This window comes from Ictalurus furcatus, chromosome 16, assembly GCF_023375685.1.
Source record: "Ictalurus furcatus strain D&B chromosome 16, Billie_1.0, whole genome shotgun sequence".
NCBI classification, from domain to species: Eukaryota; Metazoa; Chordata; class Actinopteri; order Siluriformes; family Ictaluridae; genus Ictalurus; species Ictalurus furcatus.
In genome coordinates this window covers 5,080,211-5,095,295 of record NC_071270.1, presented here as the reverse complement: position 1 = coordinate 5,095,295, position 15,085 = coordinate 5,080,211, and the positions used below count along the sequence as shown (strand labels likewise).

The 15,085-nt window shown below is 44.3% G+C and overlaps 1 protein-coding gene across 8 annotated transcripts; it reads left to right on the top strand.

Annotated features, from left to right (window-relative positions):
* The first annotated feature begins 49 nt into the window (after positions 1-49).
* On the top strand, positions 50-15,019 carry trim37 (tripartite motif containing 37). Of its 8 annotated transcripts, none has more exons than XR_008388049.1 (26): positions 50-1,168; positions 1,278-1,450; positions 2,146-2,228; positions 2,364-2,465; positions 3,352-3,392; positions 3,531-3,647; positions 4,473-4,560; positions 4,658-4,780; positions 5,043-5,166; positions 5,265-5,332; positions 5,511-5,635; positions 5,915-5,965; positions 6,047-6,128; positions 6,237-6,313; positions 6,470-6,649; positions 6,742-6,856; positions 6,933-7,160; positions 8,365-8,501; positions 10,231-10,391; positions 10,588-10,764; positions 11,031-11,330; positions 11,428-11,595; positions 11,688-11,865; positions 12,152-12,267; positions 12,487-12,613; positions 12,765-15,019. XR_008388049.1 is itself a non-coding variant. In XM_053644512.1 (26 exons), exons 3-26 carry the CDS (start codon positions 2,208-2,210, stop codon positions 12,821-12,823), a joined length of 2,979 nt encoding a protein of 992 aa, XP_053500487.1. In that variant the 5' UTR covers positions 50-1,168; positions 1,281-1,450; positions 2,146-2,207; the 3' UTR covers positions 12,824-15,019. The 8 variants fall into 8 exon arrangements, 7 of the variants coding, with proteins under 7 accessions (XP_053500487.1, XP_053500490.1, XP_053500489.1 ...); XM_053644512.1 differs by having other exon boundaries at positions 1,281-1,450; positions 12,473-12,613; XM_053644515.1 differs by having other exon boundaries at positions 10,231-10,313; positions 11,428-11,589; positions 12,473-12,613.
* The last annotated feature ends 66 nt before the right edge of the window (positions 15,020-15,085 follow it).

Genomic DNA, 15,085 nt, shown 5'->3' with positions numbered 1-15,085 from the left:
TATCCCTGAAAATACTGCTCTTTACGGTATACTGGATAAATATTCTGTTCTATTATTCTATTATTATTATTCTAATAATATTCTATTTATTCAGTGTTCCGGTTTCAACACCTTTTAGCTTCTTGTCCTGCCCTGTGAAGTACTTATTACACCCCTAAGCTTATTTGGATAATTTGGTGTACATCAGAAAGGGACACACTCATTAACAAACAATAAATCTTTTAGATGATCTTTTTTGTTTTTTGTTTTTTTGTTTAAAGGTTTAACATGCTTAACCTCATTTCAGTAGACATGTCTTCATGCTCAGCTGCTGTAACCTGACTGCAGATCTTTTATTTCTATAAAATCATTTGGGATTGGCTAAAACAGTTCAGCTGACATTCCTTCACATTCCTGCGATTCGGAGCGTTGTCTGGTCTCCAGGCGTTCTCACTTTAGAATATGGGCCACGTGTTCTTATGAGACGAGAACAGATTTAGGTGAAATGAATGCCACCCCAGTTTTCTCTCACTGCACTGAAGAGAGAGGCAGCACATATGTGAGGTTGAGAGATGGTATTAGTCCTGCTCCTTATGCACTGCACATTTGCATATTTTCCTGCTCTGACACACTCATGTGACCTTCGTGAAAGGTTTCCTAATAACATGATGACTTTAATGAACTGTTAGAGCGAAAGTAATGCCAACATGTGCAGTCCTGAAATCATTCAGCAACAGGAAACACTGATTTATATACAAATATAAATATATATCCTACATTTTGACCTGCCGTTGCGTCATGTCAGGTGATGTTACACTTTTTGGGCAGAAATAATGAATAAGGTGATCTTTATAGACTAAAATAATGAATACAGGTATATTTACTGGTATTTAGAGTGGGTAGTAGGATTAATAGGATGAGCATGAGCCAGTTTCACAAAACCCCGCCTCTGAGTCACAAACACGCTCCTGATTGGGGGATGTGAATTCTAAGCGAGTCCTGCGATTGGTTGACTCGGTTTCCCATGGCGACATACATTGACAGCGCGAGCCGCATTTGGACGCTATGTTTTTTTTTTACGCTTAGCTTAGCATAACATGTATTAGCTATAGAGTGGACAGCGAAGTCTGTAGGGTTTTTTCAGTTGGTGTAATTTCATGTAGACATTCGAAGCTAACTACAACGTGAGGTAAAGGGCAATAGGTTGCTGATGTTAGCTTTGTGGAGCTAGCAGGATAGCTAACGTTATTAGCTACTGTAATATTAGCTTGCTAACCGCTAGCATTATTTTTCTTCAGTAGGGCTTGTGGAAGATCCCGCCCCTGCACACGATTGGCTAACAGCACCCCGCTATTCTTGTTACGATTGGCTGGTGGTTTTAATGTCGCGCGCGAGCTGAGCGCTGATTGGACAGAATCTATTCGCTTGAGGATTTGTCGGAAAACGAGGGTTGAAAGAAAAATAACGCCAGGTAACATGCTAGATAATTAAACCGTAATATTTATTCATCGGGCTTTTCAGTTCTTTCTGCACGGATATTATACTTAAATTCGACTCGGTGTTCAGTTGTTAAAACGGATAAAACATGCTAGATAGATATATAAACGAGTAGAGAGTCAAGTCCGAGCTGGAGGTGGCTAGCTGAAACCTGCATTATTTAATCCTGATGAATATGTGCATTTATGTTTTATTTATTTTTCTTTAAAGAAGAATTTGTATGATATTGCATGTTTGAAGTCATTTCTAGCAATCAGATTTGTTGTAATAGTAATACCATAATTTTATACATCATTTGATTCATTCTAGCATGACAAAAACTGGGGAGAAAAACCCACCCACCTGTAAAAATGAATGAATTACTTACTTAATTAATTAATGAATTAAGGTAAAAGCAAATTAATGAATTAACACCAACGCACGAGACAGGATCAGGAAAGCTAGACTCAAAACCCATTCAGCTGCTAACAAAACTGAAATTAAGGTCTTGACCTCGTTCTGAGCACTTTGTATTTAGTTTTTTTTTTTAAAAAAGGTTTTAGACGTTATAACTTCACAAAAGTGTAGAATTCTGTATAAGCATTAAAAAAAAAAAAAAAATTAAACAGTGGTTGATTTTTATGCACACACACACTGTGTGCTTCTGTCTTTGTCCTTTTATGAAATCAGCTCCTGGGTTTAAGAACAATCGTTCTGATCACTTCAGCTTACAGGAAGTGAAGCTGGCCAACATGGACGAGCAGAGCGTCGAGGTACGGCACATGGGGTTTTAATATGGTTTCAGACATAAATGGGCTCGAGTGTACAGAGAGTAAGCGTGTTTCTGAAATGTGTGTGTGTGTGTGTGTGTGTGTGTGTGTGTGTGTGTGTGTGTGTCTTTGGTGTAGAGTATAGCGGAGGTGTTTCGCTGCTTCATTTGTATGGAGAAGCTGCGGGATGCTCGTCTCTGCCCCCACTGCTCCAAACTCTGCTGCTTCAGCTGTATACGGGTGAACACACACACACACACACACACACACACACACACACGCACGCACATGATCAAGCCTTTGTTGAGCACAGAGACAAAATGCTAAACTCTGCATTGCTCCAGAAATCAAGCCGTACCTGTTTTATCTGTTTATATATTACACAGCAGTTCAGCATGATGGAGAATTTAGCCCCCTCCCCCCTGCTCATATATAATTAAAGCTAGATGTTAAAATAGCCTAACTACAGACATGCACTATACTATTTGGCCAAAAGTATGTGCACCCCTGCCATCACCCATATGTGCATGTTGAACATCTCATCTCATTCCAGATTTATTTCCCCCAGTGTTTGCTGTTCTAATTCGCTCCACTCTCTCTTCTGAGAAGGCTTTAGACTAGATTTTGGGGCGTGTCTGTGGGGATTTGTGTTTATTCAGCTACAAGAGCGTTAGTGAGGTTGAGGTCAGACGCTGATGTTGGGTGAGGAGACTCCAGTTCATCTCGAAGGTGATGAGTCAGTGGGGTTGAGATCAGGGCTCTGTGCAGGACACTCGAGTTCTTCCTCCTTCTTCCAACCTGAACACACCATGTCTTCATGGAGCTTGCACTTTTTGCGCCTCTTGAGTGCCACTGAAGGGAAATTGTATTTAACACTACAGCGTACAGAGACGTTCTAGACAACTGTGTGCTTCAGACTTTGTGGAATAACCTCATATGGGTGTGATGGTCAGGGGTGCACATACTGTTGGCTGTAGAGGATATTTTTAGAAAAGTTTATTAAATTCTAAGCATATTTGTTACAGTTGAAGCCTTGGCTCAGTTTTTGCACACAATCAGCATGTCTGAACACTAAATTAATAATTAATAGACACCTTAATTTTGACTGTGTGTGTGTGTGGCACAGCGCTGGCTGACGGAGCAGAGGGCACAGTGTCCACACTGCCGGTAAGTTTCACTTTCTGTGTGAAAACCAGGTGGAGATTATAAGGATATTTGACTGGTTTGAATAGAACAAAATGTACTTTTTATTTTAAAAAACACATTTCTATTACAACTCTTGCATGTGTGTGTGTGTGTGTTGAGGGCTCCGTTACAGCTGCGGGAGCTGGTGAACTGTCGCTGGGCCGAGGAGGTCACGCAGCAGCTGGACACACTGCAGCTCTGTAATCTCTCCAAACACGAGGAGAACGACAAAGACAAGTATAAATTTTAGTATAAATTCTATAATGCATAACGAATGATGAAAAGCTAAAATGCAACCAGGAGTTTGTTTCACGTTGACCGCGTTCTCTCCCCTTACACGACGTGTTAGTGTGTCCCGGTACTAGTGTACTCTTTTACTATACACTCAAAAGTATCTACTTTTTCTTAACACACACACACACACAAAAGAAAGAGTACATACGTTTATTGCATGGTATAAGTAGGCCGATTCGAGACGCAGCATCTGATATTAACTCGCCCTCCTGGAAGCTCCGCCCACTTTCCCCCATCTCACCTTATTAATCTTTTATAAACGTTTTGAGTTCATTAATGTGAAAGAAAAATCTCAGTGTGTTGTTTCACTCAGCTCACGTTAGACATGTGTGTATAGTTACCGTGAGTTAATGTCATTATTAGTGATGCACACGTTTTTACCCAACCCCCCCCCCCCCCCCCCCCCAAAAAAAAAAAAACTTTATGACTAATCTTAATAGTAATGATGATTAGAACGTGAGTAGGGCTCCCGGGTGGCGCGATAGAAAGGCTTTTGCCCTATCCTCCAGGAGTCGGAGAGCGCATAATTGGCTGTGCGCCCTAGGTGGGAGGGGCATACTCTGTCTCCCCTGTCAATCACGGCAACACCAGCCAATCATGGGCATCTGTGAGCTCACGTATGCGGAAAAGAGGGCGATATAGCGCTGTCCTCTCTGAGTGAGTTACGATTAACTCAGATTTTATGCACATGTCAGGAATGCTTCCAGTGTTAATTGGTTTTCATTCCCAAGCGAGTGTTTTTATTTCTTTCTTTATTTAATCACACAGATGTGAAAACCACCATGAGAAGCTGAGTGTGTTCTGCTGGACTTGTAAGAAATGCATCTGTCATCAGTGTGCACTGTGGGGAGGCATGGTACACACTTATTGTATTACTTATATTAAGCTTACAAATACAAAGCTTTTTCCTTTGGACACTTTATTTATTTATTTTTACAAAAAATTTCTTCCAGCACGGAGGACACACGTTTAAGCCACTTGCTGAGATTTACGAGCAGCACGTCAACAAGGTCAACGAGGAGGTGGCTAAACTCAGACGCCGGCTCATGGAGCTCATCAGCCTGGTCCAGGAAGTGGTAGGTTGACCAGTGGACTGCAGATGCAAGTCTTGGACAATTATTAATTAATAACGAGTTAATAAAAATTCCAGAAGCTGATAATCTTGTAAGGTGTATTGTGTATGAAACAATTTAACGTTTAAAAATGCGTCCATAATGAGAAGTCTCCACTAGAGGGCACCAGAGTTCACTATTTTTTACAGCTCGGGCAGAAGGAAAGTTTTGTGTTTTTCAGTGTGACTGATTTGAAACGGTTCACCTGTGTGTGTGTGTTGTTCAGGAGAAGAATGTGGAGGCGGTGCGAGGGGCGAAGGACGAGCGAGTGCGAGAGATCAGGAACGCTGTTGAGATGATGATTGCACGGTTGGACAATCAGCTCAAGAACAAACTCATCACACTCATGGGTAACTCTAATTGCAGTCTCGCGCGCACACACACGCACACACACACACACTTCAGATGGACATTTAGATGCGTGTGTGTGTGTGTGTGTGTGAGACAGGCCAGAAGACGTCCCTCACGCAGGAGACGGAGCTGCTCGAGTCTCTGCTGCAGGAAGTGGAGCATCAGGTGGGCGGAGTCACTCCGAGTGATTTATACAACACTTTACATGATACACAATGAAAATCGTCTCATTATTTTAACGTGTTTTATTGAATGTTTTTGCTATTTAAATATTGCCCGTAAAGTGTAAACGTTATTATTTATGTAGCAAATAAATATATGATATATATATACGATGTTCCAGCTGCGCTCGTGCAGTAAGAGTGAGCTGATATTGAAGAGCCCGGAGATCCTGCTCATGTTCCAGCAGGTCCACAGGAAGCCCATGCAGTCCTTTGTCACCACACCTGTACCACCTGACTTCACCAGGTAACTAACTCACTCACTCACTCACTCACACTCATTTATATATTTATTTGTGTAATTTATTTAACGGAAGATGATCAGAGACGCCGAAGCGGATTTGATGCCATCGTCTGAGATTATACTCTTATTCAATTAAATCTTTTGTAGCAAGCGGAAGTGTTGGACTTGGACACGAGTAATTTAACGAGCTATATCGAGCACATTTCTGAAATAGGTTTTATTTTTCTCAAATTTTGAAGTTTGAACGATAAAGCGGGTAAATTGAATCTTGTCTCTCCTCAGTGAGCTGGTCCCTGCTTACGACTCGAGCACTTTTGTTCTGGCAAACTTCAGGTACTTAAACTCCTGGATTTAATGTCTTTGCAGCAAAGGAAGGAGTGCGTACTTGATTTGAGTGTGTGTGTGTGTGTTCAGTACACTGAGACAGAGAGCGGACCCCGTGTACAGCCCTCCTCTCCAGGTGTCGGGACTGTGCTGGAGGCTGAAGGTTTACCCTGTAAGCACATTTTACACTCCTCCACATCTCCACTGTCGTACTGCACCTCGGCGAGCCGCTCAGGATTTAATAAGAGTGTGTGTGTGTCTGTGTGTGTGTGCGTTTCAGGACGGGAACGGCGTCGTGCGGGGAAATTACCTGTCCGTTTTCCTGGAGCTGTCGGCCGGCCTGCCCGAGACCTCCAAGTAAAGAATAATTCTTTTCATCACTACGTTGTGTACACAGGGTGTTTATCTGATCTGGTGCTATAGCTAAAAACTCAGGGACGCTAAATTTAAACGGAAGGTCGGCTCAGCCTAATTTAGCACTTGCGGGTTGAACTTGAGCTTACCTGTGGGCAGGTATGAGTACCGCGTTGAGATGGTGCACCAGGCTTCCAACGACCCGACCAAGAACATCATCCGAGAGTTCGCGTCGGACTTTGAGGTGGGCGAGTGTTGGGGCTACAACCGCTTCTTCAGACTGGATCTGCTCGCTAGCGAGGGTTACCTCAACATGCAGACCGACACGCTCATCCTGAGGTGTGTGTCAAAGCCTTCATTGCATGTTGTTCTGTGTGTTACGGCAAAAGTAAGACTGTGTGTGTGTGTGTGTGTGTGTTGTCATCCTGCAGGTATCAGGTGCGGTCTCCCACCTTCTTCCAGAAGTGCCGTGATCAGTACTGGTACATCAGCCAGCTGGAGGCGGCGCAGTCCAGCTACATCCAAGATATCAACACCCTGAAGGAGGTGAGCGCAGGAAACACACACACACACTGCACAAATTGTCTGTGTGTCTGTTGTTAAATGTGTGTGTTTGGATCAGAGGATGGACATTCAGCATTATCGGCGGCAGAATTCTCGCAGCTCGTCCCCTCCGGATCACCGCATGTGCCCTCCCACGTCCACCACCGGCGCCGCCGCCCCGTCGGGCCGAGACTCCCGCCCCGGGAAGATCGCTACAATGGAGGATGGGTTGCTGGTGAACGGAGACCAGACAAAAGAGGAGGAGGAAGAGGAGGAAGAGGAAAAGACGCAGCATGAGGACTCGAACGTAAGAAAAGATTCTGTGGCAGAGATGGAGGTTAATCTGGAATGTGGGCGTGTCTTTGACTCCATATTTGGAAGTCGTTAAAAGGAAGAAGAAAGGCACTGATATTTATATGCACAGTTACTTTTAAGGGCGGGGTGCTACTCATCTAAATGGCTTTCAGACACGCCTACAGGTGGGCAGACACACCCTACTTCCTGATTTTATTGACCTTTATTCCCTCACAGATGTTTATTAAATCACATGGCTACTACTGAGGCACTAAAAACTGCCCTGCTTTGATTTGGTTCTAGAAGTTCTACATAATTATTCATGTTAGTCACCGACAATCACCGGTCCTCGGTTCTATAACATGCCGGAAATAAAGCGGACGAATCCGCGGCTCGGTGCGAAGACGGTCGCCCCAGCAAACCCGGCTCGCTGATGCTCCATCCGAACACGTCGCGTGAAGTCTGTTCAAAACGAGACAATAACCATGTCCCGCACCCAAAAATAGCAACTGCAGATGGGGTGATGAATCAAACCTAATGACACGTGAGACACCAGCAATTAATCTCTGTCGAGATGGAGAGGAGAGGAGCAGAGCTGCATCTCTCTCAGCAGGATATCTCGTCCTGTCCTCAACATCTTCAACTAAACAGTCGTGCAAGAGATCGGGGGATGGGGAGGGGATAACGGGGTTAACGTTTGAGAGGGAAAAAAGATAAAAATAGATGAATGTCTAAAAGAAGAACAGAAGGATGGAGTAGGGCCAAACTTTTTTTGTGTCTTTCTTTTCTTTTTTTATCAGCGAATGTAAGGGGCAGCGATGTAATAAATACCAGTTTAATATTTCCGATTTATTTCTATTTATTTATCCACAGTTTGTTTTTTTAATTTTGTTTGGGTATTTATATGAATATTTATTTAGCTATGTTTTTTCTTATCACCATTTTACATTCTTACCTTAAAGCCAAGTAATATAGTGGAGCTGAATCCCAAATGGCTGTCAGTTCACTGTGTATGTGCCCTACTTAGGGTATAATATAAAGGCACGCTGTGCCCTACCTAGTGCCCTTTCTGCATATTGTAGAGCTACATTTAAAAGTACGTGACAAAGAAGCACAACTTTGTGATTGTGTTCTTTTAATGTTGCTGACAGTGAAAGTATTGACACCCCCTTTTCCCCTTTATCTCCTGTTTCCTGTAACCATGTGCGTGATGTTAGGAGCTGTCTGACGGTGACCTGGAGGTGGACTGTCTGACCGGAGACGAGGACGTGAACCCTCTGGACGGCAGCAGCACGTCCGGCAGCTCCACGGCCACCAGCAACACGGAGGAGAACGACATCGACGAGGAGAACATGTGAGTGACGTGTTCATCTCTCTCGCCTTCTTTTACATTTCGTCTTCTAGCAGTGCGGCTAGCTAACTATACCGTTTAACATGTGATGGCTGAAGCACAACATCTGGCAGCACTGTGAAGTCAAACGTTTCCTCCCCTCCTGACTTACTAAAGAGGTTCTAATAATTATAATTCTAAAAAAAAATGGTTGAATCGACAAATAATCCCAACAAGCTGGGATTGTCCGCACTGTTCGCAGGTTGAATTCGGCAAAGAAAACATCACAAAGCTCCTCCCTTCCTCCCTCGAGCAAGGAGTTGTGGGTAATATTAGCTGAAAAAGTATCCACGACTCCACACTTTGAAAATCCGGGTACCTTTGGGATCCTCATTTCAACATGTCACCATTAGGGACGCGTTAATTCTCATCTCAAACACTATTTAGTATGGATAGTAGATGAATTGGGACGCAGCACGGCTCCTGTGTACCGAACCTGAGAGCTGAACACAGTGAGTGACGGCTGAACTGAAAGTGACCTCACGCGTGACATGCAGACGGTTGAGCCTGTGCTGGAGTGCTGGCATTTAGGAGTGAGTAGGTGGGACTAATTCAGCCTGAAAGGGCAGCTTTACCCAGAATTCATCTCTTCTGCACTCTGTCTAATAAAAGCACAGCTTCTCTCACTGAGCTGAAAGCACTGTGTGTGTGTGTGTGTGTGTGTGTGTGTGTGTGTGTGCGTGTGTGCGCGCACACTGAAAAAGCGTTTGAGTATTTGTAGTGAGATGTCACAGTGGTGCTCCTGCCGCGAGCTTACACCACACACACTCACACACACACACACACACACACACACACACACACACACACACAAAAAACGCTCTCAAACCAGATGAGACATGAGTCATCAGAGCTCCTGTGTCCAAATGCCTCATCCTCTCCCTGTTTTTCTGTCTCTCTCTCTCACACACACTTCTACAGTCACGCTCACATCAACACACTCTCTCGTTCACCCACACACATTTTTTTTTTCTTTTTGCTCTCAGCCGGTTGATTTTGCTGCAGGACACACACACACACACACACACACACACACTGTGAGGTTTCTGACTGAAGCATTTACACTGACACGATCCCGCTCTGCGCGCTTTACTTTTGAAAAGCGAGCGGCCGGTTCGGTTTAAACGCAGCGCTCCAGGGCCTCAGGGTTGGCCGTTGCGATCAGGAGACGAGATGCTAGTGACAGAAGCTCTCCAGCACTGGAGATGTTCACGTCCATGTTTCACCACATCTGCTCCACTCTGTTATGGAGAGCGTGTGAAAGATAATATGAATATTTAAAACATCTCCGCTACAAACAGTAAGATTCTTTATGCCATAATACGCCATGACATGTCGGTTCTACGGTCAGCATGTTGTCCCCGTGACCATGTGGGTGTGTTCTGGGTTTTTTCAGTTTCCTCACACCTCCGAAAAACATGTCTGTAGGCGTATCAGTGACTCCAGATTGCCCCTGTATCTGTGAATGTGTTTCCCGACTCTCACACCTAGTGTTCCCGGGATAGACTCCAGATTCACTGAGACCCTGACCATGACAGACTGAAGTGTGTAGGTCAACACCCAGCCACCCGACTCGGTATTAGCGGCCATCTTCTGTGCGTTATTCCTCTTAAATATGATCAGAGAGAGAGGGAGAGTGATTTCAAATAATAAATTTGCTGAACAACAGAAAAGTGTTGGCTCTACCCACCAGGTCCGGAGAGAATGACGTGGAGTACAGCGGAAACTTGGACCTGGAGGAAGGAGAAATTCCTGATGATGTTATTGGAGCCACAGGTGATCACCTCTATATTCCTCAGCACAGTTTGGCATCACTCTGGAACTCAGGAAGGGGGTGGGGCCTAAAGTCTGAAGGTGGAGATGTTTTTTTTGTTGTTGTTGTTATATATATGTTTAGTGATTGGGATGATAGAATTTTCAATTCGTAGTTATTCTGCTGTTTTATAAAAATGTTTAATTGATGTTACCGAGAGGAAATGATGATGGAGGCCATAAGCTTCCATTTTCTGACTGGTCCGCACTGAGCCGAGCATCTCCCCCTGCTGCTCAGGAGGCTCCAGCGCAGGAATCCGGGGTTCGAGGAGGAGCGCGGCAGGAGCCACGGCCAGTCTGCTGGAGATCGACCCGGTCATCCTGATCCAGCTCCTGGACCTGAAAGAGCACAGCCATGTGGAGTCTCTTTGGGGAATCCAGCCCCGGCCGCCGGCCTCGCTGATCCCCAGCCAAGGTAACCCAACCTTTTTAATAAGCTCCTCTTACGCTCACCTTATAATTACAGCTCGGAGAGTGCGTGAGCCCACGAAGCTATCGTAGATCATCGACTGACCTGTGCACACAGTGATTATTAACCACTAAATCGCTAAACACACCGGGAAGAATGTGACGCCGTTCTTTATTCCCTCGAAATTAGGAAGCTGTTTAAATCTAGAGATAAAAACGCACTAGTTCGATCGCTTTAACTGAATTCCCTAAACACATCGTGTGTTTGTGCAGCGGCCTTGGTTTCGGCCCGTAAAGAGCGAGAGCGTCGTTCTCAGGCTGTGCGCCGCTCTGCCCCGGACTCGGCCGTCCTGACCCGACTCAAGGCCCAGATGGCAGAGGTTCGCAGCAAGATGGCAGATGTGAAGGGGCAGCTGGAGGCCCGTGCCGGCGTCTCTGATGCTCGTGTCACTCCTCTGTGCTCGGTTCTGGATCACAATGCCTCGACCGACCCGGAAACAGCAGCAAGACGCAAACCACGAGAACTGGACCTGCTGTTTAAAGCTCCCGGGACGAACAGACACGGCCGGCACGGTATGGAATAAACCACACGGTAATTTATTACAGAGATAGCTCCTGTTAACTCCTTTAAAATACTTCAGCATGATTCAGAAGTGTGTGTGTGTAATAGGTGGCAAGAAAGCTGTCTCTCCCAAGCAGGAAGTGGGAGGAGCGGTGGGAGGAGTCTCTCTGCGCCGGCGTGGCGATGCTGTTGAGAAAGAGCTGAGAGGAGCAGCAGGAGACGCTCTCGAACCATCATTGTGCCCTAGAGAGGGCCCCTCCGCTGCAGAGAGTCAGTGTAAAAGCAGTGGTCTCATCTCAAATCAGTGCTGCGCCCCAAACTCATGCCACTCCTAGTGTTTTTGATTTTGTTGTTTTTATTGTGTTTAGGTTCGGTGAAAGCTCAGAGTGCACGCGCGTCCCCTCCGTCTGTCCCCAGTTCCTCTGAGAACCGGCCCAAACTGGACGAGTCTCTGTACGGAGCCGCGGGGAGCGACGTTTTTGACTTGCCTGTCCTGAGCACCGCGCCTCCTGCAGGCAGCAAACAGCGCAGGACCACCTGCAGCACGTAAGGTTTATTACACCACGCTTTTAGCAGCGTCCCCAAACACACCACCTGTTCACTACGTAGGGCTTCTAATCCTCAAATGCTCCAGTGCATTATGGGTATTCTAGTGTAAATTGTATGCAGCTTTTGATGCTGTAGGTCCGTGATTAAATGAGTGAGGGTGTGACAGTAGAGCTCTTAATGTGCACTCCAGATGGCTGTTACCTTCACACATACATGATTACTGCAGAGTGAAGACACACACACACACACACACACGCGCTGTTCCTCTCCGGCTGTGTTTCAGTGCTGCGCTGCTGACCGATACATCGTTAGATTTCGAGCATGACTGCTCCGGAGACATCCACCAATCACTGCTGAGTCTCACAGAGCCGCCATCTTCCTCCTCATGCCCTGAAGAAGGTGATACACCTTTATCTCTCTCTCTCTCTCTCACACACACACACACCCCTGCAGGAGGCATGAATGTGCTCACTACAACAAAAAACCAAACATAAAAAAAATGCTTCTGTGGTTTGTTATACTTGGAATCGCCAGATTTTATGCTGGATTGCACTGATGACCGTTTGTGTGTGTGCGCGTGTGTGTGTGCGTGCTCACACGTCAGGGTTGCCGTGTCAGAAGCCGTCTACGCACCTGTTGCCAGGTATGAGCAGTGACAGTGAGGTGGAGTGTGATACCGAGTATGAAAATGAGGACGAGGCTGGAGTTCTGGAGGATGGAGAAGTTCTCTCACTGCCCTGCTCAGGTTCTTATCCCATCTCTCACTCACACACACACACACAATCTTATGGTTCCATTTGGAGATTTTAGCATCCTGCGGTGTATTTAGTGCTTATTAAAGGATTTACATTTTTTTAAAAACTTTTTTATTATTATTATTATTATTATTTTTTTAGAAGAGCAGCTGATGCCAGATGATCTGAGCTTTGTGACCGGGGATGCCACTGAGAGGTGATCAGCAGACTCCAGACCAAATGAGAGGGTGTGTCGTTGTGTGTGTGTGTGTGTGTGTGTGTGTGTGTGTGTGTGGGCGTGTCGTGTAAAGTTACAACATTTGCATAAGGATACAGTATTTAGAAATGGAAAACTTATATATTACAGAGATGTGCATTCCGTTATGTGACCAAGGCGCGTGTGTGTGTGTGCGCGCGTGTGCGCACGCATGTTTTTTTTTTCTGGATATAGCTGTTTAGCTTGAGAAAGAAAGGTCAATATGAATATTTAATTAAGGACTATAATACTGATTCTAAACCACTGTATGTTTTTTGCACGTTTAAAACGACTGAAGTTTATTAGATGGCATTTTTTTTTTCAAGAGGTAAATTGACACATGATAAAAGCTTAAAGGAGCATTTTGGCCAAAAAAAACTAAATGTACACCCTGTCCCATTCCAAATATAGTCTCCACCTACCAGACTTTAAGCCACGCCCCCTCGATGAGTATGTGATTGTAATTTGCTCTTTATGTGTGTCATACAGCAGGACGTTTAATGTTAAATTAATCGATCGTCTTGAACATTTAATCCAAGGCTGAATTTGTTCCTGAGTGAATTTAAGGTCTGAGGATTTTGGCACAATCAGTAAAAGCTGCTGCTCTTCTTCTTGTCATCCCTATTTATATTTTTGATTATTTTCCAGTTAGAGATGAATTTTAATGCCAGTTGGACATTATGAACACTACTCCCTGTGATGATTTCCTCTAAAGCGTGCTCTTATTTCCTAAACTGGGAGATGGGAAGTGTTTCTTTTGTGCACGGCGTCCTCCTCCAGCAGGGGGGGCTTTCCCAAGAGAGCATGTTTTAAACACACATACACACACCGGTACGTGCTGATGCTGTTACCCTGTTATCGTTTGTACGCCATGTTTAAGACCTTAAATACCCCTCACCAGTGTCTCATATGAGATTCACCTTCGTCACTTGGAGGCAGATGTTTATCTGACTCTCTACACATTTCTTTAAGAAGGTGCTTGTCTTTTAAAAAAAAAACGTTCACAATGACAATATTATGTGTAAAATATCATGGTGTATCGTATTACCGATTATCAGCACGTACCTGGTTCCACAGTTCACGCTCTCACATTCGGTTCATTTTTTATTTTAGGTCTTTTTTTTTTTTCATTTTGGTTGTCTGTACACTGCAATGTTTTCTTTCTATGTCCTAATAAATACTTTATGTAAAAGGTTGCATTTTGTGTGTGTGTGTGTGTGTGTGCATGTTTATTTCCTTTTTAGATTTTAACATCTGTTTTTTTTTTCACTCTAATCTTCCCCCGTTCACTCCAAACTCACTTAGACTTAAAATAATCAGACGGTGCTAATAAATGTTTGTGACACACACGTTTTCTTTCTTTATTTTTAGTTCTAAAGGTTTCAGAGAAGGAACTACTTTTTCAGAAGGAAGGATTTGTACTTGTGTGTCTGTGATGGTGTATTAGATACCACAGAAAACCTCCAGGAACTACTTTTTACTGCATCGCTCCAAAGCTTATAAGAACAGATTTAAGAATTATTCCTCCCGTCTGAGACACTTTGTGTTGAATTTATGTTTTATCTTTGTATTATTCTGTAGTTTATTAAGAAAAAAACGAAGTAAAATAATAACAATAATAGGGTCTCCAGCGTCGAGCCTTGAAGGACACCATGTGATAATTCTGCCTTTATAAGTTTGTTTGGAGTAAACTGGATTTCTGTTCTTTTTTTAGTACAGGGAAATGAGTTTACATTCATAATCTATCTCTCTCTCTCTCACACACACATACACTCACTACAGATACAGTGCAGAGAGATTAGAGTGGAAAAACACTAAACTTGATTGCACTGTGCTTGCTTTTCTCTCTTTATGGCTATTTGCCTGCGTCTACAGCTCCACGTTGTAGGTTTTCTTGCGTTACTTTGCTTGTGTGCATGTACATTTTCACTGTCGTGGTGTTTCTAATCTGAGCCTGAACAGAACCCCTGACCCATTCCCATAAGTGGAGTACAGTACGTGTGTCCTGATTACACCTGCACTTCTCTCTTCTCTCAAACTCTTTCTGCAGTTACGTTTCCTTTATAAAGGGCACGTCTCAATCCGGAGATGTTTGCCTTGTGTGCGCTCCGCTGCGAGCTCGTGTCTTTGCCACAAACACTGCTGATGTAAATGATGTATTTATGTAATACACAAAGAAATAAAGAGTTTGATCAAAGCTTGATTGGCTGGTGCATTTTATCTGTAA

Excerpts from the sequence above, each read along its gene's own strand:
- trim37 (XM_053644512.1), top strand. The coding sequence starts at position 2,208 with ATGGACGAGCAGAGCGTCGAG. Across the intron at positions 10,765-11,030 it reads CTCGCTGATCCCCAGCCAAG|CGGCCTTGGTTTCGGCCCGT; the intron begins GTAACCCAACCT and ends GTGTTTGTGCAG. Across the intron at positions 11,596-11,687 it reads CTCCGCTGCAGAGAGTCAGT|GTTCGGTGAAAGCTCAGAGT; the intron begins GTAAAAGCAGTG and ends TATTGTGTTTAG.